Here is a 27,563-nt window from a genome sequence, read left to right on the forward strand (position 1 = left end):
CCCTTGCAGGATATGACCAGTGAACAACCAAAAAAGTCAAGGGCAACACTAAGAATGGCCCTATGTCAAGGATCAACATTTATGTTCACCATGGTCAGGGATATTAGTGCTGGGAAACAGAACACTCAAAGGATCAAAAATTCTTTCAATCCCTACCGGCCTCCCCTGAAGCACCTGTTTCAAACAGACACTTAGGGCATGATTTTTACCTGGAGCCGGGAACTCAGTGGGGTTGGGGGGGGGGGGCGGTGGGGGGTGGTAGATAACCGTGTGGGAAAACCAGAAGTAAAATGAGCGCGTCGGAATCTGCGATCGCAACTAAATCGGAGGCACTTAATTTTACTTGAGGGATTCGCGTCCCCAAGCTGTGCAGTGGGTGCACTGCACACCCGCATAACACCATCCGAAATCCACTATTTAAAGGGTCAATGCAAAAATGGATTTTGGAGGAGAAAGGAGGAAGTGAAGCGATGGATGCACATAGGGCGAAGGCAGCACCCGGGTTCCTGGATGCGTCACTTGAAGTACTGGTGGATGTTGTGAGAAGCAGGGGGGAGGTCATCTCCCCAAGTGATCGGAGGAAGAAACCTGGTTCTGCCACCAAGAAGGCGTGGCTGGAGGTGGCAGCAGAGGTCAGCAGCAGGAACACGGTGCCAGGGTCTTGGCTGCAGTGCAGGAATCGTTTTAATGACTTAATCAGGTCAGGAAAAGTGAGTACATTTGCTGATTCACCCACATCCTCTGTTCTGCAATAGCCCCCACCACCCCCCATCTCACTCCGTGTTGGCTTGCCTACTCCATCACATCACTCCTCACACCCAGTTACATTTCAGCATCAACCATCCTTCACTTTCTATGCACTTCCTCACCTCCCCATTTATGCATCCACCACTGCCACACACCCCAGTCCTGATGCAATGCGATGCATCTGTCTGATAGTTACCCTTTGATGCATCTGTTTCATACTCAGCCTCACCCAAAGCAATGCATCCGTCGGGTAAATACGGTACCTTCAGTCACTCACAGGTCTGTTCGTTTTCCCCTTGTAGAAGAGAGCGCAAAACACACGGGAAAGGACGAGGACTGGAGGTGGACCACCACAGATAGCACAGCTAACGGATGCGGAGGAGGAGGCCATGGAAATAAATGGGACCATTGCATTCCTATCCCTCGGACATGGAGAGATTGGGAATCCACAGATGCCTGGTGACAGAACTTTAACATCTTTCACACACATAATGACTTTATTTCATCAATGACAGAATTCTGACTGACCTCAGTATGGTGATTGGCAAGATTGTCACTTTGCTGATGAATAATTAATTTCGCTTTCTGTTGTCTTCCAGGGTCTTCACGCAGTCAAGAAGAATGTGGCGAGATGGAAGACCTCGATTCCTCAGAGGACCTCATTCCTTCTGAGGGTGCACCATCACAGGACAGAGAGCCATGCACCAGCGCAGACACTCGCACTTCGATGGGTCCTGTTAGACAGTTAGTTGGGTTGTCACCTGGTGATTCACCACTGACAAGTGAGCACGAGCAGACACTGGTGGCAGGGGCAGTTGTGGAGAGTCCGTGTCGGTGGGGGGCGCATTCCTCTCCAAGCTCTGCTCACGGGTCACAGATGCTGAGCCCCGGGGGCCATCGTTGAGAAGGAGAATGATTGAGGTACAGCTGCACCTTTGCGAAGTACTGGTAACTGTTGTCGCAGGTAATTGCTGGAATGTCTGCAAGAGAGAGAGTGGCCACCTCTATCGAACTTCAAGCACGGCTCTCAAGTGAGTCTATGCAGGCCATCACCACGGTCATGCAGACATTGGATGCCAACATATCTGTCAACTTAAAGAGGATGACAGATACCTTATCCATTACCTTACAATCCGGCACAATTGTTCACCAAGCTGCTCTCCAGTAGAGTGGTGAGTGTGATATGGCACTGGCCCAGGAGTGCGATGATAGCGAAAGGGGACATGGAAGTGGGAGCTCCACTCAAAGCGCTCCCACATCTCACCCGTTGCGTCCCCCCCCCCCCCCCCCCCCCCACAACCAGTACCCACAGTGCTGCCTCCTCTCCCAATGGCCAAGTCTGCACCTGCACAGGTACAGGTGGAGCAGTCTTTGGCGGGGCCCTCACAGGCTCCATAACCAGAGATCATAGGCCGACAGCATCTCAGCGGTCAGGGCAGGGATCTGAACAGCCTGCACTACCTCTGCTGAAGCTACAGGGAATGCACCATGTAGAAACAGTAGAACGTGTAAGTTAAAGCAATTGTAGTTCATGAAGGGTATGCACAAGGGTGTTTGACGAAATGTTATGTTGTGCATTCTCCTTTTTTTATATTGGCACATTACATTTATTGATTATCACCACTACCACATCTTGCCCATTATTGCCTCCCCAGTGTCAAGTCACCCTTTCATTTGATTCATCATGAATGCCAATACTTCACGATACCCATTGGGTGAATGTGTAATGGATGCATGTGTGGTTGAAGGATTGTTTTGTGCAAAGGTGAGGGTTGGGGGGTTTGATGGTGGTTGTCCAGGCAGCCTGAGTATCTCAATTTCTTTATTTTGCAACTCTCATTATTAGAACCCGTTAGAGATGAGGGCATCCCTGGCGTCACAGGCAGCAATTTGCACAGCGGGCCTGGCGATGGGTACCCCATCTTCATTTTCCTTCTCCTCCTCCTCATCCTCCTCCTCATCCTCTTCCTCTTCTTCAATGTTGCCGCCAGCAGAGGATGCTTGATGAATGCCTTCGTCCTCCTTCACCTCTAAACCTCTCTGCTGCGCTATGTTGTGCAGGACGCAGCACACTACGATTATTCTGGAGCCCCTCGCTGGCGAGTACTGAGGGGCTCTCCCAGACCTATCCAGGTGCCTTCCACATGCCTATGGCTTGTTCAATGACGCACCTGGTGGTCATATGGCTCTGGTTGTATCGCTCTTGTGCCTCATTAGTGGCGTTCCTCACAGGTGTCATGAGCCACATTGGGTGGGGAAATCCCTTGTCTCCGATGAGCCAGCCATTAAGTCTGTCCCCTGTCTGGAAGAGGAATGTTGGACTCGCCCAAAATGAAGGAATCATGACAGCTTCCAGGGAATCTGGCACACACCTGCAGAAATCTCTTCCTGTGGTCACACACCTGCTGCGCAGTGATAGAATGATAGTCCTTTCAGTTAATGAATACTCCTGGTTTATGTGGTGATCCTCGGATTGCTATGTGTGTGCAATCGATTGTGCCCTGCACCTGCGGGAAGCCAGACAGAGAGGCAAAACCCACTGCCTGCTCATTCTGGCTGTTGTTGTCGCGGAAGAAGTTCACTTAATCAGACGCCCTGGCAAACAACCCATCCATCCCCTGCCTTATACACTAATGTCCCAACGATTGAGACACCCTGGAGATGTCACTGGTGGCGCCCTGAAAGGACCCAGAGGCCAAGAAATTGAGGGCAGTCGTTTCTTTTACTGTGATGGGCAATGGGTGGCCACCAGGTCATCCTCAAGGAGGCTGCAGATGTCTGTGACCACCTGCCACCTCAATCGGAGCCTGCCTAGGCACTGCTGCTCAGAGAGGTCCAGGAGGCTCAGCCTTTGCTAAATCAACTTCCATCATGTGGGTAGTGCCTCCTGCGACATCGGCCCCTCTGTTGGTCCCCTCTCTGCTGTTCTCCAGGTCTTTGTTGCACGCCTCTATCTTGTACACCAGCAGATCCCAACACAGCATGAAGTGGCTGTCGTGCATGATCATTTTCCTCCTCCTCGTATGTCCTCTGAAATACATTGATTGCGCCCCTCATCCTGACCTTGTCAGTTTGAGAAGCTCCAAAGTCTTCCTAACGCTGTCTCAACAAAGGACTCTCAGTCTCAATAAAAGACTCTCAGTCTCAGCACTAGAAGAACTCTCAGCCAAACGTTTGCCTGAGAGAACTGAGAGACCAGCTGCAATACCTGAGCTTTTATTGAGATGTGTCAATCACAGGTTTATAGGGCTAAATCAGCTTCTACACGAATCTCGTCTCCGTTTCACTGGCGAGATTGAGAAGCCATGGGAAACCAATGCAGGTGAGGTTAAATTAGTTTCACAATTAAAATCCACAAAAAATTAAGCACCTTAACTATTTCAATGAGGTAAATTGGCTCTTTAATAATCAGCCCGCTGGCATTAAGTGGGGACAGGACTTCCGGTTTTCAGCTGCGCCGTGCATCCAAACGAGCCTGGGTTAAACCTGGAAGTGGGTATGTTGGGGCTGGGCTGCGGTCGTGCTTCAAAAAGCGGTTATTTTAACCTCCCACCCGCCCCCAACCCACCCGTTCTTTGGGGTTAAAATTACCCCCTTAGTGACTGGAGCACCAGTCACATCTAATTTAAATTAATTCTGGAGCACGTGATATGCACATTCTCCCAGTCCACCATGCACTATATGGTTACATTAACTTAAGAACTTAAGAAATAGGAGCAGGAGTAGGCCATACGGCCCCTCGAGCCTGCTCCGTCTTTCAATAAGATCATGGCTGATCTTCGACCTCAACTCTGTTTTCCCACCTGATCCCCATATCCCTTGATTCCCCTAGAGTCCAAAAATCTATCTATCTCAGCCTTGAATATAATCAACGACTCATCATCCACAGCCCTCTGGGGTAGAGAATTCCAAAGATTCATAACCCTCTGAGTGAAGAAATTCCTCCTCATCTCAGTCCTAAATGGCCAACCCCTTATCCTGAGACTATGCTCCCCTAGTTCTAGACTCTCCAGCCAGGAGAAATAACCTCTCAGCATCTACCTGGCTGGCTGGAACAGATTAGGTGTAGAATGGGCCTCAAGCTTCTGTGCCCATTAATATTTGGAACTGGTCATTGCATTGGCACACCCTATATGTTTCTGCATAGGTTTTTGTTCTGTGTTAACTAAGGTTGGGAGTAACTGTTCTGTAGAATGATATATTTTTAATAATGGAACCATTCGATTCTGTCTATTCAAGATAGTGGTCAAATTTGAATCTACTGCCATTTTTAAATTAACAATTCTGAAGAGCTTCTGGATGATGATACTGTCATCAAAACTGCTGAGAAACAGTGGACTTTCCATTCCTTTTCCATATTGGCATGTAGTTAGAACATTAAAGCCTGAAATACCTGTTCACAGGGCTGCTTTAAGCCCACTTGAGTGAAGCAGATTCAAATTCTTCTAGCAAGAGTGATGATGTCTAATCATAAAAGGGATTTTTTTTGGTGATAATTTGTGCTGATCATGGTGAGGGGTGTTAGTGCCGGGGAATAGAAGACTCCCAGGTCAGGTGTAGCATGGTTAGACGTAGACTAAAGCTCACTTGATCCCAATGAAGTGCCTTAGTTCCAACCTGCATTTCACAGAGTCAGCTCTTTCCCAGCAAGTTTTAATCTTTGGTAATTTTTCTTTGAAATTTGCCTTCTAAAATTAACCCAACACATGCCAAGCTGAGGTATCCTCACACATCAATGATGTACACTGTACAATGGGAACAATTTATTGCAACAATGCTTAATCTTTAGAATAATTCTCACAATATTTGGCCATAGAACTAGTGCTTATTCATCACAGTGAAGGTTATTGTGTGTGATGGTATATTTAACAGTGAAATTAAATTCCTTAAAAAGGTAAATGCATTTATTTTGAAAATGACAAACAAAATAATTATGTGTTTAATGCTTTGTTGGCATCTAGATACTGTAATGCTAAGCTTCATGAGCATCTCATTAATGCACCATTTATTTACCCTTTGTGTTTCCTTTGCAGTATTGGATTAATGAGTACACATCCACACTTGGAATAGGGGTTTTTCATTCTGGTATTGAGATCTATGGAAGAGGTAAGCACAAAGATATTGTACTGTATACTCCTCACCCACACCCCATTTCTTCTCAGTTTAGCCTCAGGCTTCAATTTACCAGACTTCTCTGGAGTAATTCAGACAGTTAATAGCTAGTCAAAAACACCAAGAAACCATTTATGTCAGTATTAGTGTCTAAATCCAACTCAGAGTAAAACAGCTGTAACTTCATTTATCCTTTAATACTGGGCTCAAGAGTGGTCCATAGTTCTATTATCTATCTGAGGTTTGCACAAATATATTGTAGGATTGTCAAGGCCTTAGAAAGGTGCAGAAGGGATTTACTCGAATGGTACCAGGAATAAGAGACTTAAGTTATAGGGAGAGACAGGAGAAGCTGGGATTGTTCTCCTTAGAACAGAGAAAGTTAAAGGGGATTTGATAGAGGTGTTCAAAATCATGAATAGTTTTGATTGAGTAAAAAAGAAGAAACTGTTTCCAGTGGCAAAAGGGTCGGTAACCAGAGGACACAGATTTAAGGAGATCGGCAAAAGAGCCAGAGGCGGCATGAGGAAACATTTTTTTACGCAGTGAGTTGAAATGATCTGGAATGCACTGCCTCAGAGGGTGGTGGAAGCAGATTCAATAGTAACTTTCAAAAGGGAATTAGATAAATAATTGAAGGGAAAAAATTTACAGGGCTATGGGGAAAGAGCAGGGGAACGAGACTAATTGGATAGCTTTTTCAAAGAACCGAAACAGGCACAATGGGCCGAATGGCCTCATCCTGTGCCATACCTACTATACTATGATACTATGATACTATGATTATGTTAGGGACCATTGTGGTCTATCTGGCCGGTCCCAGAATATACACTAACATACACTATTCTATCTCTCATACTCCTCAATTACTTTGCCAAATCTCTTAATCCAGATAAGACACTTTGAATATTTCTCCCTTTCATTTTCCAACACCATCCAACTCCACTCCCTCCCCATAGCTTTGCACTGTTACACCAACAGTGCTAGCTTGTCATGATCAGACTTTATTTTAATTATCGAGAAGCCTAGGTGAATGGCTAAGGTCTATACTAGGTTGAAGAGGTTAGGGGACAAGATGAGATAAATTGAGAAGTAATAGTTAGGTGATACGAAATTCGGCGACACTGAAAAGTTGATTATCATAGCTTTGGAACCCTTCCCCCTTCCCAATTCAAGTGAAAGACGATTGCAAATATCTGTACTTAAGCTAGTATTCTCGCCACAGCCACTTAGACTGAAAAATAATGGGTGGGCCCTTGGTCACCTGGTATCAACGTAATTTATGATTCTCACATGATTCTCAGCCTGGGACGACCATAAAAGCTGTGGAGCTTCATCTCTGCAGTCTGGAATCACGTGAATGGACTTTTATGTATATATTATAAAATAGGCTTTGACATTCCACCATCTAAAATAAGTTACCATTGTGTTCATTCTGAAGCAGAGCTGTCGGGGTAAGTGCAAAAATCATAAGAGCAATTTATTTGACTGTGAATGTATTTAAATTCATGTGTTCAAGATAAAGCTCTTTGTTGATATATTTAATTCTGAGCTAAAACCCATCAAAACATTTTTTCTTCGCCATTATGTTTTAGGTTTATTGTATGTTGCGTGGAGTGAAGGTCACTATGTTGCCTGCATATGCCACTGATGAAAGTGAAGGCTTGTTTAATCTGAGACTTTTTAGGTAGTTTAAATTCAGAATTCTCTGACTCAGGTCATGCCAATATTGATCTGCATAACTAGTTTATTAATGTAGATGGCATAAGCCATTCGTTGCACTGCTTTCGAGGTCCCTGATTCGCCATTATGCTCGCTGTGGCGTATTCAAATTACTTTTCCAGGAAATTTTGGTGCAAATTTGCAACCGGACAATTGACACACGAAACGGCGTAATTTCCGGCGTACGCCACCGCTCGTGCCATTCCAGGAAATTCAGGGCCAATATTGTCTATTTGACTTGTACAGGTGCGTTACTGTGCACAGTTTGTGTTGTACTCAACTTTGACCTTTAATTTTACACAAGTTGTTATGAAAAATTGGGTGGCACAGTGATCTGGAATATTGTTGCTTCACCCTATAGTACTTGGGTTTGGTTCCAGCCAAGATCGATGGAATGAAAGTTTTCTCCCCCCGCCAGCGATGAGGGTCCCAAGTGTAATATATTTGGGCAGGGTCAATCCAGCTGCAGGTGGTCACAAAACTGCCCACAATTCAACATTAATTAAGACTAAACTGGGAGTCCCATTCTGAGACCATGAGGGTGACTGGGATGGGAGATGGAAATGTCACATTGGTGGGGGAGAGAGTGTTCTTCGGAGGCTGTAAATGAAGCATATCATTGGGATAGAATCGTGAGATCATTACTCTGTATCTAGTTTGTGCTGTTTACAATCTGTGTGCAAAAGGTAGAAAGGCATTCTGTTCCTCAGAACTGACAGCCCTCACATTAATCGGCATTAAATATTGCACCTTGTCAAAACAGAAACAATTTCAAACACATTGCCTTGCATTTGCGAGTGGCTGACCTTTGTTTCAGTAACCTTTGCTCTGTTCTCTTTGTCAGAGTATGCCTATGGTGGCCACCCCTACTCATTCAGTGGAATATTCGAGATCACTCCTGGAAATGCTGCTGAGTTGGGAGAAACCTTTAAATTCAAGTAAGGATTTACTGGAGTAAATGAAATGCAATACTGCACAAATCTGATGCACAAATTGGAATCCTGTTGTATGTAATAAGTCGGAATGGACAATAAGAAGTTGCAGCACAGAGTAGTTCTATCAAGGTATTGAAATGAAAAACATCAGGACATGCTAACAATTTGTATATGTTGGGTTAGATATCTTCTTATAACATGATTTCTTTCAGTAAATATTTCAAATCCATTTAGACCCATGTTTAAAGTTCTGATTTCCCTCCCATTCCCAGGAAACATTACTATCGCAAAATTTATAATGTTTGAAATTTACTTGAGAGTTTGGGGAATAAGACTGTTTTATAAACCACTTGTTTTTCATGTGGTGAGTGCAAATGTGGCTTCCTACAGCACTGCAATTCCTCCATGAAGCACAAGTATTAAAAAAAACTTGTGTAAATTGTGGGACTTGCAAGAAAACTGTGGTAATGCTGGTGTCAGCTAGAGTGCAATGATTACTGTGTATTTATCCATACATAGTTCATTAGTAACAGGGGGAGTGTAGTGATTACTGTGTATTTATCCATTCACCAGTTCATTAGTATCAGGGTGAGTATAGTGATTAATTACTGTGTATTTATCCATTCACCAGTTCATTAGTATCAGGGTGAGTATAGTGATTAATTACTGTGTATTTATCCATTCACCAGTTCATTAGTATCAGGGTGAGTATAGTGATTAATTACTGTGTATTTATCCATTCACCAGTTCATTAGTATCAGGGTGAGTATAGTGATTACTGTGTATTTATCCATTCACCAGTTCATTAGTATCAGGGTGAGTATAGTGATTACTGTGTATTTATCCATTCACCAGTTCATTAGTATCAGGGTGAGTATAGTGATTACTGTGTATTTATCCATACACAGTCCATTAGTATCAGGGTGAGTATAGTGATTGATTACTATGTATTTATCCATACACAGTCCATTAGTATCAGGGTGAGTGTAGTGATTACTGTGTATTTATCCATACACAGTCCATTAGTATCAGTTTGAGTGTAGTGATTGATTACTGTGTATTTATCCATTCACCAATCCATTAGTATCAGGGGGACTGTAGTGATTACTTTGTATTTATCCATACACCGTCCATTAGTATCAGGGTGAGTATAGTGATTACTGTGTATTTATCCAACCACCAGTTCATTAGTATGAAGGTGAGTATAGTGATTACTGTGTATTTATCCATACACAGTCCATTAGTATCAGAGTGAGTATAGTGATTACTGTGTATTTATCCATACACAATCCATTAGTAACAGGTTGAGTATAGTGATTACTTTGTATTTACCCTTTCACCAGTCCATTCGTATTGGGGTAAGTATAATGATTACTTTCCATTTATCCATACATAAGTCCATTAGTATCAGGGTGAGTATAGTGATTTCTGTGCATTTATCCATTAACCAGTCCATTAGTATTAGATTGAGTGCAGTCATTACACTGGATGTATCCTTTATCCAGTCCATTAGTATCAGGTTCAGTATAGTGAATACTGTGTATTGATCCAAATACCAGTCCATTAGTATGAGGGTGTCTATATTGATTACAATGTATTGATCCACATACCAGACCATTAGTAATAGAGTGAGTGTAGTGATTACTGTGTATTTATCCATGAATCAGTCCATAAGTATCAGCATGAGTATAGCGGTTACCGTGTATATATCCACTCATCAGTCCATTAGTAACAGATTGAGTATAGTGATTACTGTTTATTTATCCATGCACCAATCCATTAGTGTCAGGATGATTATAGTGATTACTGTGTATTGATCCATACACCAGTTCATTAGTATCAGCATGGGTATAGTGATTAATGGACATTTATTCAACCACCAGCCCATTAGTATCAGGGTGAATATAGTGATTACTGTGTATTGAATCATACACCAGTTCATTGTGTAGTCAATTTGACTCAACAATTGTTCGAGACTGACACCTTATTGCTTAATAGCCTTATGACTTTATTTAGCACAAGCTAGAATCAATACATTACAGTATTTAAGCAGTAGTTTACAAAACACAGTTGAGGATTATATTACCCCGTTGTCCTTTGGGTAGAAGGTCATTCACGTACTCTCGTTCTCGTTCACCCACCTGGTGCTTTCTTTTCTGTCCTCTACACTAACAAAGTCTCAGATCCCCCCAGTTAGACCCCAGAAAACGGAACTGTGGCAAAATACATCCAATGAAGTATTTTCCCCAATATTCCCCATAATTTACCCAATCATGTGGACAACAAGTACTTGTCCAGATAAGGCAGTGCCTTGTGGCCCCCCCTTATCTCTCATTCTTAGCTCATTGTTTCTCTGTCCCTGCAGTTGATGATTCATCCTATAGGCCTTGAAGGTAACAGGAGTTCTAGCTAGCTTTAACGTTCCAGTATGTCCGAAAGGGAGGGGGGGTACTATGATGCTCCTCCCTTAGTTTGCAATAACAAGATGCTTATGGCTGTTAGTCATCCCGCAGCTGCAGTAAGTTAATTTAAAAGCAGTCTATGTTGTGGTACAACGGTACCAGCTAAAGCCTTGACTATTTAACCCTTTTGAGCCGGGTTCCCCTAAATACCTTCTAAACCTATATTTCCTTATAGTCCCCACCTTGAGGAGGAGGGTCCACCTCCAACTCCTTAATCAATCTTATTTCTTTCCTGCATCAATAGGCCTGCTACCTCGAGGTTGTTGGCACGTTGACCAAGTATTTTAAGCATATGTTTCAAGGAACAGGTCATAATATCAAGAAATCATGGACTTAAAAGATTCTGCAGCTCTCCTTTTACTAATATCCATCTTGTGGATATTTTTGCTAACTATTATTTCCCCGGAGCCCAATTTCATTGTTAACTGAAAGGAACCTAACCCTGAATTTTGGAAATCCAAATGACTATGTCCCTCATTACTTTAATTTCAATCCCTCTAATTGGTACTAGTGCTTCCTGATTGTTCCATTAATTAGTCGGTTTCTCTATGGATCGTGTGTCAGTGCCTTATTTAAAAGGTTTTCTCACTCTCCTGAGCCACATTAACCATTTCTTGTTGTGCTGTTGTCCAGCAACTGAGTATGTCTGAGACCCGTTCTTCACTGCATCTTCATCATGTATTTCCGCACACCAGCAACATATCATAGGTAATGTTCTTAAATATTAACTTTCTACTGGCTAGTTTCTTTTTCCTCACGGTCTTGGCGAATCAGCAAGATTTAATCCTGTAAGGGCAACAGCTCTGTTTGAAGAGTGGTTCCAATAGCTCACTAGGCCTTAGGCCTTTGTAATCATTTCTTCATCCTGGTCTCCATTTACAGTTGATGGCAACATACATTTATATCTTTCATGTTCACTGTAGCCATTCTTGTTTTTTCAGGCTTTCTTATCAAAAGATTGGGGGATGTCTGGAAGTCTTTCCTTGTCTCCCCCTGCATGGTCCTGATGTCTCGAGTAATGGCCAGGCTATCAAATGCAGTTTTCTCATTGTTCAGTATAGACAAGGTCACAAATATCTCCAAGAGAAAGTTATCAATTTACTCTTCTTAACTACACTTTCCTGACTTTCACTAGATTGTACATTGATACCAGATTGATATCTTTTGGTAAATCATGCCCAGGTGATTTAAGTACCCAAAATCACCCAGGGCAATGACTTTAGAGAAATTTCCATTTGGTGGTGCAATTTCCCTGTTTCTATCTGATATACTCAATCACTTTCTCTCATCCAATTTTACACATCCCATTATATTACCATTTATATGACCATCATGAGCCCTGGAGGATCCTAACTGTGCAATACAATATTTACAGTCTGGTCCAATATCTGAATACATTTTTTTTTGAGTATTTTACTTAAATTCTTCTTGAACCGCTTTTCATTATCCCAATTCCAGAGAGCAGTGTTATTGGACTTACAGGACTTGTCAATGCACAATTTTATTTCCCTTCCAAAATGCTTTCTTCCTTGATACACAGCATTGGGCAGGAGCCATTTACACTGGACTCATTTTATTTTAAAATATAATTTGATTATCCTCTTAAACTACAGACAAATTTTCCCTTCTCGAGTGCTTAAACAGCAACTCAGATCAATTTATCTTATCAATTCCAATTTCAGAAACCAATTATGTCCAGGCTTTGTGGTTTTATAATAGACACAGTAGTGCTTGTAATTTTGACAAAGCTCTTTCAAAAGAGGAAAAGCAACTTGGTTTATATTGCTTTTCCTTCTCTATGTAATTTTGAATTTTAGATAGGGCTTAGTCCGAAACATCACCATGCTGTGACATTTGGGTCTAAATTTTAACCCAGATGAACGGGTGGGTTGGAGGCGGGGTGGGGGGAGCACTAAAAATTTTAAAAATCTAAAACCCCTCAACCTGCCCACTTACAGTTTTAACAGAGGTAGGACGAGGGGCGGGCGACCAACAGACTCTTAGGAGGCGGGTTGGTTACTGAAAGCTTTCAAGGAGGTTGTGGGCCTCCATTTTTAAACCTTTTTTATTTTTAACCTTCTATTTCACACCACATAAGAGGAAGCAAGAAGGCCTGAAACAGCAGGTAAGTGCCTTTGTTGCACTGCTTATGGGCCTGAGGAGCAGGAGTGCTTCCTCCAGGTCCAACAAGCCTAACTGCAGTGACACCCCCCCAAAGATCTCCGCCCCCCCCCCCCCCGATGACCCCCCAATCCCCCTGACGAATCCGGACCCCTGATGACTCCAGAACCCGATGATTCAGGGATTCCCCCCCCACCGATGGCTCCCGACCCTCAATGACTCCCAACCCCCATTGATTCCCAATCCCCGATGACTCCCGATCCCCCCCCCCCATGACTCCCGAACCTCCCCGCTAACCCCCGATGACTCCCGATCCCCCCCAATGACTCCGGACCACTGATGACTCCGGACCCCTGATGAATCCAGAACCCTGATGACTCGGGCATCCCCCCCCCCCCACCAATGGCTCCTGATCCTCAATGACTCCCAACCCCCAATGATTCCCGATCCCCGATGACTCCCGACCCCCCCCCCCCCGATGACTCCCGACCCTCCACGCTAACCCCCGATGACTCCCGATCCCCCCCGATGACTCTGGACCTCTGATGACTCTGGACACTCCCCCCCCCGCACCGGTAACCCCCGATGACTCCCATTCCTGACCCCCCATGACCCCCAACCCCCAATGACTCCCGACCCTGACCCCTAATGACTCCGACCCCGAACCCACATGCCCGACACCCCTCCCCCCTCCATCTAAGACTTACCTTCTCTCATCTGCTTCCCTCCTCTTCTCCCGTCCGACTGATAGCCAGCCTGTCAACCGGGCTGGCCTGTCGGGCGGGAAATTAACAAAAAAAAACACGTCCTTACGTCAAAATCGTAAGGACATCTGGGAAACCCATACTTCCAGGTTTCCTGTCAGAAAATCCCCCCTCCCCCCACAACATCTTCCCGGCTCCGTGTTAAAACTTAGAACTTGATCTCTGCTGATGTCTGCAGATAAGGTCTTAAATTCTTAACACCGCTGGATTGTTTCCTGCACCAAAACTTCTGTGGTCCCGAAAACCATAGTCCCCTGTTTTAAAGAGAAACATGAAAAATCCATTGTGGCTCTTCTTCAACTTAGTCTCTACTTCACACAATGTCTGACAGAAGTTCTTACTGTAATTCCTCATCCTCCTGTACAATTTCTTTCCTATTTCTCTTTCGCTTCAAACATCCATTCTGTCACCTTTTGACACAAGTCCTCTTCAGGACTGGTCAAAAATGACACTAAATCTGTTACACATAATTTCTCAAATTTCTTATCTGGGGCTCTCTCAACATCGGTTGAGCTAGCCATTCTATCGACACTAAAGTGTTGATGAACTGTCACTATATATTGGTAGATCGCAATGTCCTATGCTCCCGAAGGTTTCCTTCCTTAACTGACTAGGCGATCAATCCACGTCAGTCCTAGGATCTCACTTACACCAAATATGCCAACGGCTATTTTGTCAGTCTCCTGGCTGGCTCGCCAATTTGTAGTCAATTTGACTCCCTGTTCAATTGTTCAAGACTGACATTGTATTGGTTAATAGCCATATTACTTTATTTAGCAAAAACAAGACATACAGTATTTAAGCAATAGTTTACAAAGCACAGTTCAGAATTATATTACCTTGCTGTCCTAAGGTAGAAGCCGTGACCGCATTCCGCAATCCTTCATTCACATACTCACATCTGGTGCTTTCTTTTCTGTCGTCAATGCTAACAAAGTCTCAGAACCCCCAGTTATACCCCAGAAAACGGAACTGCGGCAAAATACATCCAATCAGGTATTTTCCCCAATACTCCCCTTAATTTACGCAATCATGTGGAAAACAAGTACTTGTCCAGATAAGACAGTGCCTTGTGGCCCCCCCCATCTCTCATTCTTAGCACAATGTTTCTCTGTACCTGCAGTTGATGATTCACCCTATAGGCCTTGAAGGTAACAAGAGTTCGAGCTCGCTTCAACATTCCAGTATGTTGGAAGGAGAGGGGGGTACCATGATGTTCCTCCTTTAGTTTGCAATAACAAGATGCTCATGGCTGTTAGTTATCCCGCAGCTGCAGTAAGTTAATTTAAAAGCAGTCTATGTCGTGGTACTGCAGTTCCAGCTAAAGCCTTAACCATTTTACACTTTCGAGCCTGGTTCTCTTAAATACCTTCTAAACATATATTTCCTTATAATTAGTATCAGTGGGTGACTCTGAATATTTTTAAAATTCGTTTCTGGGATGTCGGCATCGCTGGCAAGACCAGCATTTATTGCCCATCCCTAATTGCCCTTGAGAAGGTGGTGGTGAGCCGCCTTCTTGAACCGCTGTAGTCCGTGTGATGAAGGTTCTCCCACAGTGCTGTCAGGAAGAGAGTTCCAGGATTTTGACCCAGCGACGATGAAGGAACGGCGACATATTTCCAAGTCGGGATGGTGTGTGACTTAGAGGGGAAAGTGCAGGTGGTGTTGTTCCCATGCACTTGCTGCCCTTGTCCTTCTAGGTGGTAGACATCACGGGTTTGGGAGGTGCTTTCGATGAAGCCTTGGCGAGTTGCTGCAGTGCATCCTGTGGTGAAGGGAGTGAATGTTTAGGTTGTTAAATGGGGTGCCAATGAAGCGGCTGCTTTGTCCTGGATGGTGTCGAGTTTCTTGAGTGTTGTTGGAGCTGCACTCATTCAGGCAAGTGGAGAGTATTCCATCACACTCCTGACTTGTGCCTTGTAGATGGTGGAAAGGCTTTGGGAGTCAGGAGGTGAGTCACTTGCCACAGAATACCCAGCCTCTGACCTGCTCCTGTAGCCACTGTATTTATGTGGCTGGTCCAGTTAAGTTTCTGGTCAATGGTGACCCCCAGGATGTTGATGGTGGGGGATTCGGTGATGGTAGTGCTGTTGAATGTCAAGGGGAGGTGGTTAGACTCTCTCTTGTTGGAGATGGTCATTGCCTGGCACTTGTCTGGCGCAAATGTTACTTACCACTTATCAGACCAAGCCTGGATGTTGTCCAGGTCTTGCTGCATGCGGGCATGGACTGCGTCATTATCTGAGGGATTGCGAATGGGACTGAACACTGTGCAATCATCAGCAAACATCCCCATTTCTGACCTTATGATGGAGGGAAGGTCATTGATGAAGCAGCTGAAGATGGTTGGACACTGCCCTGAGGAACTCCTGCAGCGATGTCCGGGGGCTGAGATGATTGGCCTCCAACAACCACTACCATCTTCCTTTGTGCAAGGTTTCACTCCAGCCACTGAGAGTTTTCCCTCTGATTCCAATTGACTTCAATTTTACTAGGGCTCCTTGGTGCCACGCTCGGTCAAATGCTGCTTTGATGTCAAGGGCAGATAGTCTCGCCTCACCTCTGAAATTCAGCTCTTTTGTCCATGCTTAGACCAAGGCTGTAATGAGGTCTGGAGCCGAGTGGCCCTGGCAGAACGCTAACTGAGCATTAGTGAGCGGGTTATTGGTGAGTAAGTGCTGCTTGATAGCACTGTCGAGGACACCTTCCATCACTTTGCTGATGATTGAGAGTAGACTGATGGGGTGGTAATTGGCCGGATTGGATTTGTCTTGCTTTTTGTGGACAGGACATACCTGGGCAATTTTCCACATTGTCGGGTAGATGCCAGTGTTGTAGCTGTACTGGAACAGCTTGGCTAGAGGCATGGCTAGTTCTGAAGCACGTCTTCAGCACTACAGCCGGGATGTTGTCAGGGCCCATAGCCTTTGCTGTATCCAGTGCACTCAGCCGTTTCTTGATATTAAGTGGAGTGAATTGAATTGGCTGAAAACTGGCTTCTGTGATGGTGGGGATATTGGGAGGAGGCCAAAATGGATCACCAACTCGGCACTTCTGGCTGAAGATGGATGCAAACGATTCAGCCTTGTCATTTGCACTCACGTGCTGGACTCCGCCATCATTGAGAATGGGGATGTTTACAGAGCCTCCTCCTCCCATTAGTTGTTTAATTGTCCACCACCATTCACGACTGGATGTGGCAGGACTGCAGAGCTTTGATCTGATCCGTTGGTTGTGGAATCGCTTAGCTCTGTCTATAGCATGTTGCTTCCGCTGTTTAGCATGCATGTAGTCCTGAGTTGTAGCTTCACCAGGTTGGCACCTCGTTTTTAGGTACGCCTGGTGCTGCTCCTGGCATGCTCTTCTACACTCCTCATTGAAGCAGGGTTGATCCCCTGGCTTGTTGGTAATGGTATATCCAATAATCAGTCATTAGTATCAGGTTGAGTGTAGTGATTACAGTGTATTTATCCATTCACCAGTCCATTAATAACAGGTTGGGATCATAGAAATCATAGAAAATGTACGCCGCCGAAAATGAGCCACCCAGCCTAACCCCACTTTCCAGCACTTGGTCTGTAGCCGTGTAGGTTATGACACTTTGGGTGCATTTCCACGTACTTTTAAAATGAGTTGAACATTTCTGCCTCCACCAGCCTTTCAGGCAGTGAGTTCCAGACCCCCACCACCTTCTGGGTGAAAGAATTTCTCCTCAGCTCCCCTCTAATCCTTCTACCAATTACTTTAAATCTATAAAAAGTATGTAAAAAGAAAAAGATTAGTGAAGGCAAATGTAGGTCCCTTACAGTCAGAAATGGGAGAATTTATAATGGGGAACGAGGAAATGGCAGAGCAATTAAACAAATACTTTGGTTCTGTCTTCGTGGAAGAGGACACAAATAACTTCCCAGAAATGCTAGGGAACCAAGGGACTAGTGAGAAGGAGGAATTAAAGGAAATTAGTATTGGTAAAAAAATGGTGCTGGAGAAATTAATGGGACTGAAAGCCGATAAATCCCCAGGGCCTGATAATCTGCATCCCCGAGTACTAGAAGAGGTAGCCATGGAAATAGTGGATGCATTAGTTGTCATCTTCCAAAATTCTATAGATTATGGAACAGTTCCTGCAGATTGGAGGGTGGCAAATGTAACCCCACTATTTAAAAAAGGAGGGAGAGAGAAAACAGGGAACTACAGACCAGTCAGCCTAACGTAAGGTCAGAAATGGGGATGTTCGCTGATGATTGCACAGTGTTCAGTTCCATTCGGAGCCCCTCACATAATGAAGCAGTCCGAGCCCGCATGCAGCAAGACCTGGACAACATGCAGGCTTGGGCTGATAAGTAGCAAGTAACATTCACGCCAGACAAATGCCAGGCAATGACCATCTCCAACAAGAGAGAGTCTAACCACCTCCCCTTGACATTCAACGGCATCACCATCACCGAATCCCCCACCATCAACATCCTGGGGGGTCACAATTGACAGAAACTTAACTGGACCAGTCACATAAATACTGTGGCTACAAGAGCAGGTCAGAGGCTGGGTATTCTGCGGCGAGTGACTCACCTCCTGACTCCACAAAGCCTTTCCACCATCTACAAGGCACAAGTCAGGAGTGTGATGGAATACTCTCCACTTGCCTGAATGAGTGCAGCTCCAACAACACTCAAGAAGCTCGACACCATCCAGGACAAAGCAGCCCGCTTGATTGGCACCCCATCCACCACCCTAAATATTCACTCCCTTCACCACCGGCGCACAGTAGCTGCAGTGTGTACCATCCACAGGATGCACTGCAGCAACTCGCCAAGGCTTCTCCGACAGCACCTCCCAAACCCGCGACCTCTACCACCTAGAAGGACAAGAGCAGCAGGCACATGGGAACAACACCACCTGCACGTTCCCCTCCAAGTCACACACCATCCCGACTTGGAAATATATCGCCGTTCCTTCATCGTCACTGGGTCAAAATCCTGGAACTCCCTACCTAACAGCACTGTGGGAAAACCTTCACCACACGGACTGCAGCGGTTCAAGAAGGCGGCTCACCACCACCTTCTCAAGGGAAATTAGGGATGGGCAATAAATGCTGGCCTCGCCAGCGACGCCCACATGCCATGAACGAATAAAAAAAAACATCAGTAGAAGGGAAAATGCTGGAGTCTATTATAAAGGATGTGATAACAGGACACTTAGAAAATATCAACAGGATTAGACAAAGTCAACATGGATTTATGAAAGGGAAATCATGTTTGACAAACCTACTGGAGTTTTTGAGGATGTAACTGGTAGAATAGATAAGGGAGAACCAGTGGATGTGATTTAATTAGATTTTCAGAAGGCCTTTGATAAAGTCCCACATAAGAGGTTAGTGTGCAAAATTAAAGCACATGGGATTGGGGGTAATATACTGGCACGGGTTGAAAATTGGTTAACAGACAGGAAACAGAGAGTAGGAGTAAATGGGTCTTTTTCGGGGTGGCTGGCAGTGACTAGTGGGTACCGCAGGGATCAGTGCTTGGGCCCCAGCTATTCACGATATATATCAATGATTTGGATGAGGGAACCAAATGTAATATTTCCAAGTTTGCTGACAACACAAAACTCGGTGAGATCGTGAGTTGTGAGGAGGATGCAAAGAGACTTCAAGGCGATTTAGACAAGTTGAGTGAGTGGGCAAATACATGGCAGATGCAGTATAATGTGGATAAATGTGAAGTTATCCACTTCGGAAGGAAAAGCAGAAAGGCAGAATATTATTTAAATGGTGATAGATTGGGGAATGTTGATGTACAAAGGGACCTGGGTGTTCTTGTACACCAGTCACTGAAAGCAAACATGCAGGTGCAGCAAGCAGTTAGGATCTAAATGGTATGTTGGCCTTCATTGCAAGAGGATTTAAGTACAGAAGCAAGGATGTCTTACTGCAGTTATACAGGGCTTTGGTGAGACCACACCTGGAATATTGTGTGCAGTTTTGATCTCCTTACCTAAGAAAGGATATACTTGCCAGAGAGGGAGTGCAGCGCAGGTTCACCAGACTGATCCCTGGGATGGTAGGACTGTCGTGTGAGGAGAGATTGGGTTGGGTTGACTCGGCCTGTATTTACTCGAGTTTGGAAGAATGAGAGGGGATCTCATTGAAACATATAAAATTCTGACAGGGCTAGATGGACTGGATGCAGGGAGGATGTTTCCCCTGGCTGTGGGGGAGGGGGGTCCAGAACGAGGGGTCACAGTCTCAGGATACGGGGTAGGACATTTAGGACTGAGATGAAGGGAAATTTCTTCACTCAGAGGGTGGTGAACCTGTGGAATTCTCTACCACAGAAGGATGTGGAGGCCAAGTCATTGAATATATTTAAGAAGGAGTAGACAGATTTCTGGACAAAAAGGCATCAAGTGATATGAAGAGAGAGCGGGAATATGGTATTGAGATAGAGGATCAGCCATGATCATACTGAATGGCGGAGCAGGCTCCTGCTCCTATTTTCTATGTTTCTATGGTTTCTAAATCTATGCCCCCTAGTTACTGACCTCTCTGCTAAAGGAAAAAGGCCCTCCCTATCCACTCTATCTAGGCCCGTCATAATTTAGTACACCTCAATTAAATTACCCCTCAGCCTCCTCTATTCCAAAGAAAACAACCCCATCCCATCCAATCTTTCCTCATAGCTAAAATTCTCTAATCCTGGCAACATCCTCGTATATCTCCTCTGCATCCTCTCTAGTGCAATTACATCCTTTCTGTAATGTGGTGACCAGAACTGTATGCAATACTCAAGCTGTGGCCTAACTAGTGTTTTATACAGTTCCAGCATAACCTCCCTGCTGTTATATTCTATGCCTTGGCTAATAAAAGAAAGTATTCCATATGCCTTCTTAAACACCTTATCTACCTGTCCTGCTACCTTCAGGGATTTGTGGACATGCACTCCAAGGTTCCTCTGTTCCTCTACACCTCTCAGTATCCTCCCATTTATTGTGTGTTCCCTTGCCTTGTTCGCCCTCCCCAAATGCACTACCTCACACTTCTCCGAATTGAATTCCATTTGCCACTTTTCTGCCCACCGGACCAGTCCATTGATATCTTCCTGCAGTCTACAGCTTTCCTCCTCACGGCCAATTTATGTATCATCTGCAAGCTTCTTAATCATGCCCACTACAATTAAGTCCAAATCATTAATATATATCACAAAAAGCAAGGGACCTCGTACTGAACCCTGCGGAACCCCACTGGTAACAGCCTTCCGGTCACAAAAACACCCGTCAACCATTACCTTTTGCTTCGTGCCACTGAGCCAATTTTGGATCCAACTTGCCACTTTCCCTTGGATCCCATGGGTTTGTACTTTTTTGACCAGTCTGCCATGTGGGACCTTGTCAAAAGCCTTGCTAAAATCCACATAGATTACATCAAACGCGTTACCCTCATCGACCCTCCTTGTTACCTCCTCAAAAAATTCAATCAAGTTAGTCAGATATGACCTTCCCTTAACAAATCCATGCTGACTGTCCTTGATTAACCCATGCCTTTCTAAGTGACGGTTTATCCTGTCCTTCAGAATTGATTCCAATAATTTGCCCACCACCGAGGTTAGACTGACTGGCCTGTGATTAATTGGTCTATCCCTCACTCCCTTTTTAAACAACGATACAACGTTAGCAGTTCTCCAATCTTCCAGCACCATGCCTGTATCCAGTGAGGATTGGAAAATGATGGTCAGAGCCCCCGCTATTTCCTCCCTTGCTTCTTTTAACAGCCTGAGATACGTTTCATCCAGCCCTGGTGATTTATCTACTTTCAAATATGCCAATCCCCTTAATACTTCCTATCTCACTATGTTTATCCCATCCAATATTTCACACTCCTCCTCCTTAACTACAATCTCTGCATCATCCCTCTCTTTTGTGAAGACAGATGCAAAGTATTCATTGAGAACCATACCCACATCTTCCGCCTCCACACATAGGTTACCTTTTTGGTCTCTCATAGTCCCTATTCTTTCCTTAGTTATCCTCTTGCTTTTAAGGTATTTATAAAACATCTTTGGATTTTCCTTGATTTTACTTGCCAATATTTTTTCATGCTCTCTCTTTGCTTTCCTAATTTCCTTTTTAATTTCACCCCTGCACTTTCTATACTCCTCTAGGCTTTCTGTAGTATTGAGTTCTCGGTGTCTGACATAAGCTTTCCTTTTTGCCATATTTTACCCTGTATTCTCCTTGACATCCAGGGGGCTCTAGAATTGGCAGTCCCACCCTTTTTCTTTGTAGGAACATGGTTATTCTGAACCCCTTGAATCTCCCCCTTGAATGCCTCCCCACTGCTCTGACACTGATTTACCTTCAAGTAGCTGTTTCCAGTCCATTTTTGCTGAATCATTTCTCAGCTTAGCAAAATTGGCCTTTCCCCAACTTTAACTCCTATTCTATGCGAAATCTAACTGAATTATCATCACTACCAGCAAAATGCTCTCCCACTGATACTCCTTCCACCTGCCCAGCTTCATTTCCTAAAACTAAATCCAGAACTGCCCCCTCTCTTGTTGGGCTTGCTACATACTGGCCAAAAAAGTTCTCCTGAATGCAATTTAAGAATTTTGTGCCCTCTATACCATTCACACTGTTTGCATCCCAGTTAATATTCGGGTAATTGAAATCTCCTATTATTACTGTCCTATTGCTTTTGCACTTCTCAGATATTTGTCTACATATTTGCTCTTCTATCTCCCTCTGACTGTTTAGGGGTCTATAGTACACTCCCAGTAGTGTGACTGCCCCTTTTTTGTTCCTTAGCTCAACCCTTATGGCCTCATTTGATGATCCTTCTAACATAGCATCCCTCCTCACAGCTGTAATTGTTTCTTTAACCAAAATTGCCCCACCCCCTCCTTTTTATCCCCCTCTCTATCTCGTCTGAAAACCTTGTAACTAGGAAGGTTGATCTGCCATTCCTGCCCCTCTTTAAGCTATGTTTCTGTAATAGTTAAGATATCGTACTGCCACGTGTCTCTCTGTGCCCTCAGCTCATCTGCCTTATTCACTATTCACCTTGCATTGAGGTATATACCATTAAGCACTGCCAAACTCCCTTGTTGTCTATTTTCTAACCTTTATTTCCTCCGCCTTCCAAACTCACTTACTAATTTTCTGCCTTCCTTTTTCAATTCTGATTCTGTCCCATCTGAATCTACACCCAGGTTCCCAACTTCCTGTCAAGCTAGTTTAAACCCTCCCCAACAGCATTAGCAAACCTCCCCTCAAGGACATTGGTCCCAGCCCTGTTGAGGTGCAACCCATCCGGCTTGTACAGGTCCCACCTCCCCCAGAACCGGTCCCAATGCCCCAGGAATCTAAAGCCCTCCCTCCTGCACCATCCCTCCAGCAACGTATTCATCTGCTCTATCCTCCTATTTCTATACTCACTAGCGCATGGCACTGGGAGTAATCCGGAGATTACTACATTTTGACATCCTGCTTATTCATTCTTTTCCTAACTCCTTAAAATCTGCTTCAGGACCTCGTCCCTCTTTCTACCTATGTCATTGGTACCGATATGGACCAGATTAGTAACAGGGTGAGTGTAGTGATTACAGTGTATTGATCCATACACCAGTCCATTAGTATCAGGGTGAGTATAGTGATTACGGTGTATTTACCCATACACAGTTCATTAGTAACAGGGTGAGTGCAGTGATTACTGTGTATTTACCCATACAGCAGTCCATTAGTAACAGGGTGAGTGTAGTGATTACAGTGTATTTACCCATACACAGTCCATTAGTATCAGGGTGAGTGTAGTGATTACGGTGTATTTACCCATACACAGTCCATTAGTATCAGGGTGAGTGTAGTGATTACTGTGTATTTACCCATACACAGTCCATTAGTAACAGGGTGAGTGTAGTGATTACGGTGTATTTACCCATACACAGTCCATTAGTAACAGGGTGAGTGTAGTGATTACTGTGTATTTACCCATACACAGTCCATTAGTATCAGGGTGAGTGCAGTGATTACTGTGTATTTACCCATACACAGTCCATTAGTATCAGGGTGAGTGTAGTGATTACGGTGTATTTACCCATACACAGTCCATTAGTATCAGGGTGAGTGTAGTGATTACTGTGTATTTACCCATACACAGTCCATTAGTATCAGGGTGAGTGTAGTGATTACTGTGTATTTACCCATACACAGTCCATTAGTATCAGGGTGAGTGCAGTGATTACTGTGTATTTACCCATACACAGTCCATTAGTAACAGGGTGAGTGTAGTGATTACTGTGTATTTACCCATACACAGTCCATTAGTATCAGGGTGAGTGCAGTGATTACTGTGTATTTACCCATACAGCAGTCCATTAGTATCAGGGTGAGTGTAGTGATTACGGTGTATTTACCCATACACAGTCCATTAGTAACAGGGTGAGTGCAGTGATTACAGTGTATTTACCCATACACAGTCCATTAGTAACAGGGTGAGTGTAGTGATTACAGTGTATTCACCCATACACAGTCCATTAGTAACAGGGTGAGTGTAGTGATTACAGTGTATTTACCCATACACCAGTTCATTCGTAATAGGGTGAGTGCAGTGATTACGGTGTATTCATCCATACACCAGTTCATTAGTAATAGGGTAAGTAAAGTGATTGCTGTACACTTATTCTGATATCAGTCTTATAAAGTCACAATGAGGCCATTGAATGATCTATACCGACCCCAGCATCAGTCTTTTATCTGCAGACATATGTCAATCTCATCTCATATGCTAAAATACTGATAGAGGAAGATCTGGAAATCTACAGCAGGCCAGTCAGCATCTGAAAAAGAAAATGACAGTTACTGATTTGGTTGGAACTCGTGATTAAGATCGGATTCTCAAACCTTAAGCTGTCTTTCTTGACCTGCTGTGCATTTCTGTGAATTCCAGCATTTCGTTTTCTTTTCATCGCTAAAACATTTGTTGGCGTAAATATACCGCATTCATTCTCGAGGGCAATTTGGGATGGGCAATAAATGCTGGCCTTGCCAGCGACGCCCACATCCCATGAACGAATAAAAAAAAATTCAGTGTGACACTGGGGTAAGTACGTGCCATTGTATTCACCCCAGCACTACTAGTTTAATGTTGGCATGCAATGAATTTGGCTTTTGCACCAATGTTAAACTTGGGAAGTCTAAATTCGACATTAAGTCTTGGACTGGCTCCAAAGCGAATTAGAGTGAGACTCCTTCCTCCAAAGGTTCTGACTGTCTTTCACTCTGGTGTCAAGAGGGATCCTACACTAGAGAACTGCAGTGTCAGTGCAAAGCGGTTACACTTGCAGTGTAAATGCACCCTAAAGCTCCCCTTTAATTCATTCACACAAGTCTCTTCCTGCAAGTTCCAGATAAATGTGGCAAAAGTCAGATCACCATGTATCTAATAACTACTACCTGAATTCTCTCCTGCTCACAATCATTAATCATTCACATCATTGTGCATTGATTACATGAGTGACACTTGTGACACCTGTTGCTGTCAAAAAGGAAGCATTCCATGTGCGTACAGTTTATGTGTTTTGTGCTAAAAGAAACAGAAAAATAATCTGTAATATAGAAAAAAGAAAGATTTTCTATATTCTGAGGGACACTACATCAATTCTGAAGGACAATATAAACCGTCATTTGGAAAGGCACGGATTAATCAAGGACAGTCAACATGGATTTGTCAAGGGAAGGTCGTGTCACAGCTTGAGTACTGCGTACAGTTCTGGTCACCATATTACAGGAAAGATGTGATTGCTTTACAGAGGGTACAGAGGAGATTTACGAGGATGTTGCCAGGACTGAAGAATTTTAGCTATGAGGAAAGATTGAATAGGTTGGGGTTGTTTCCTTTGGAACAGAGGAGGGGTGATTTAATTGAGGTGTATAAAATTATGAGGGGCCTGGATAGAATGTAAATGGACAGGAAGGACCTATTTCCCTTAGCAGAGAGGTCAATAACCAGGGGATATAGATCTAAAGTAATCAGTAGAAGGACTAGAGGGGAGCTGAGGAAAAATTTTTTCAGAGGGTAGTAGGGGTCTGGAACTCACTGCCTGAAAGGGTGGTAGAGACAGAAACCCTCATCACATTTAAAAAGTACTTGGACATGTACTTGAAGTGCCATAACCTACAAGACTACGAACCAAGAGCTGGAAAGTGGGATTAGGCTGGGTAGCTCTATTTCGACCGGCATAGACACGATCGGCCAAATGGCCTCCTTCTGTGCCATAAATTTTCTATGTTTCTAACCTGCTTTTATAGCATCTCTCACATCCTCAGTACGTCCCAAAGCATTTCATAACTAGAGTTACTTTTGAAGTATAGTTACTGTTGTTATATAAGCAAACTCTGCAGCAAGGTCCCACAAACAGCAACGTGATAAATGACCAGTTAATCTGTTTTGGTTATGTTTGTCGAGGGATAAACCTCTGTTCTTCTTTGAATAGCACATGGGATCTTTTACATCCACATGATCAGGCAGACAGGGCCTTAGTTTAACATTTCATCGAAAGACCTCTGACAATGTAACACTTGCTCAATAGGCCAGAGAACTGCAGCGTCAGTGCAAAGCAGTTTCAGTTTGACCCTTGTAGTGTAAATGCACCCTAAAGCTCCTCTTTGATTCATTCACACAAGTCTCTTCATGCAAATTCCAGATATAAGTGGCAAAAATTAAGTGTCATCCTACATTACGTGCTCAAGTCTCACAAAGGGGCTTGAAACCCATGGCGTTTATGACTCAGAGGCGAGAATACTACCACTAAGCCAAGCCGACACATAGGTTTTATAATAGACACCATGGGAGTGATTTCATGGCTGCAATCTGATTTTAAGGTTCAGTTGCTAGTTATGAAGTGTTTGGTTTCACTTATGTGCCAATGATTGCATGAGCCTTTCCATGAGATTACAGCCTGCAGTCATTCCCAGGTACCTATCATTCTGTAACCATTGAGAAATCAACCATCTATGTGCAAGTCAGTAATTTCAATGGACTATTGAATGCGGGTTAGGAATACAGCTTTAAATGTAACCATGGCATAGTTATGGTATTCCCAACCTAACTTGTAACAATGGACATTATAAAACAGCTGTGTTTTTCAATGAGCCTATTAAATGAGAAGTACCTGGGAGATTCAGTGTTATAGTGGGTTAACACACCAACCTTTCATCTCTGGTTCAAACCCAGCCCAGAATGAAAGCCTGATCTTTTTGCTGGCCCTCTGGGTCCTATGTAAATTAGTTTTTGGACAATTTGACCCCAGGTTCTAGTTGGATGAATACGTGGCACAAAACTACAGTCTCAATAGCGTGAGATTGCTCACCATTTCAAATTGACAACCTCACAGGCTGCTCTGTGTGGTGGAAAATTGGTGCAGAAGGAATCGCAGTTCTGTGGTTGTGACAGAGTAAAGGGAGTTTTACTAACCTGAGCGTTTGATGATGACAGCAGGTGGCAAAGTGGAAAATCTGCTTCTTATCACCGAGCATTAATATCCTTTGCTCTGGTGAGCACATAAATGAATTAAAATTAAAGATCAGAGTCTAACAATCAATATATCAATTAGAGATTTTCTTAATCAAATGGTTGAATTTTACATGTGCAATCGTCACTCTGAATAAGCTAATATTGTCTTGGTTTTTTATATGCCGATCAG

The 27,563-nt window shown here is 43.9% G+C and overlaps 1 protein-coding gene across 1 annotated transcript in view; it reads left to right on the plus strand.

Moving 5' to 3' along the window:
• Window positions 1-470: 470 nt before the first annotated feature.
• The window catches only part of LOC137326771 (uncharacterized), a 61,790-nt gene continuing 34,697 nt past the window's right edge, over window positions 471-27,563 (plus strand). Inside the window, exons 1-5 of the mRNA XM_067992166.1 lie at window positions 471-710; window positions 1,050-1,206; window positions 1,347-1,483; window positions 5,781-5,853; window positions 8,426-8,519. Of these exons, the coding sequence (XP_067848267.1) occupies window positions 471-710; window positions 1,050-1,206; window positions 1,347-1,483; window positions 5,781-5,853; window positions 8,426-8,519 (701 nt within the window). The remainder of the gene's footprint in view (window positions 711-1,049; window positions 1,207-1,346; window positions 1,484-5,780; window positions 5,854-8,425; window positions 8,520-27,563) is intronic.

This window comes from Heptranchias perlo, chromosome 10 (genome assembly GCF_035084215.1).
Source record: "Heptranchias perlo isolate sHepPer1 chromosome 10, sHepPer1.hap1, whole genome shotgun sequence".
NCBI lineage: Eukaryota > Metazoa > Chordata > Chondrichthyes > Hexanchiformes > Hexanchidae > Heptranchias > Heptranchias perlo.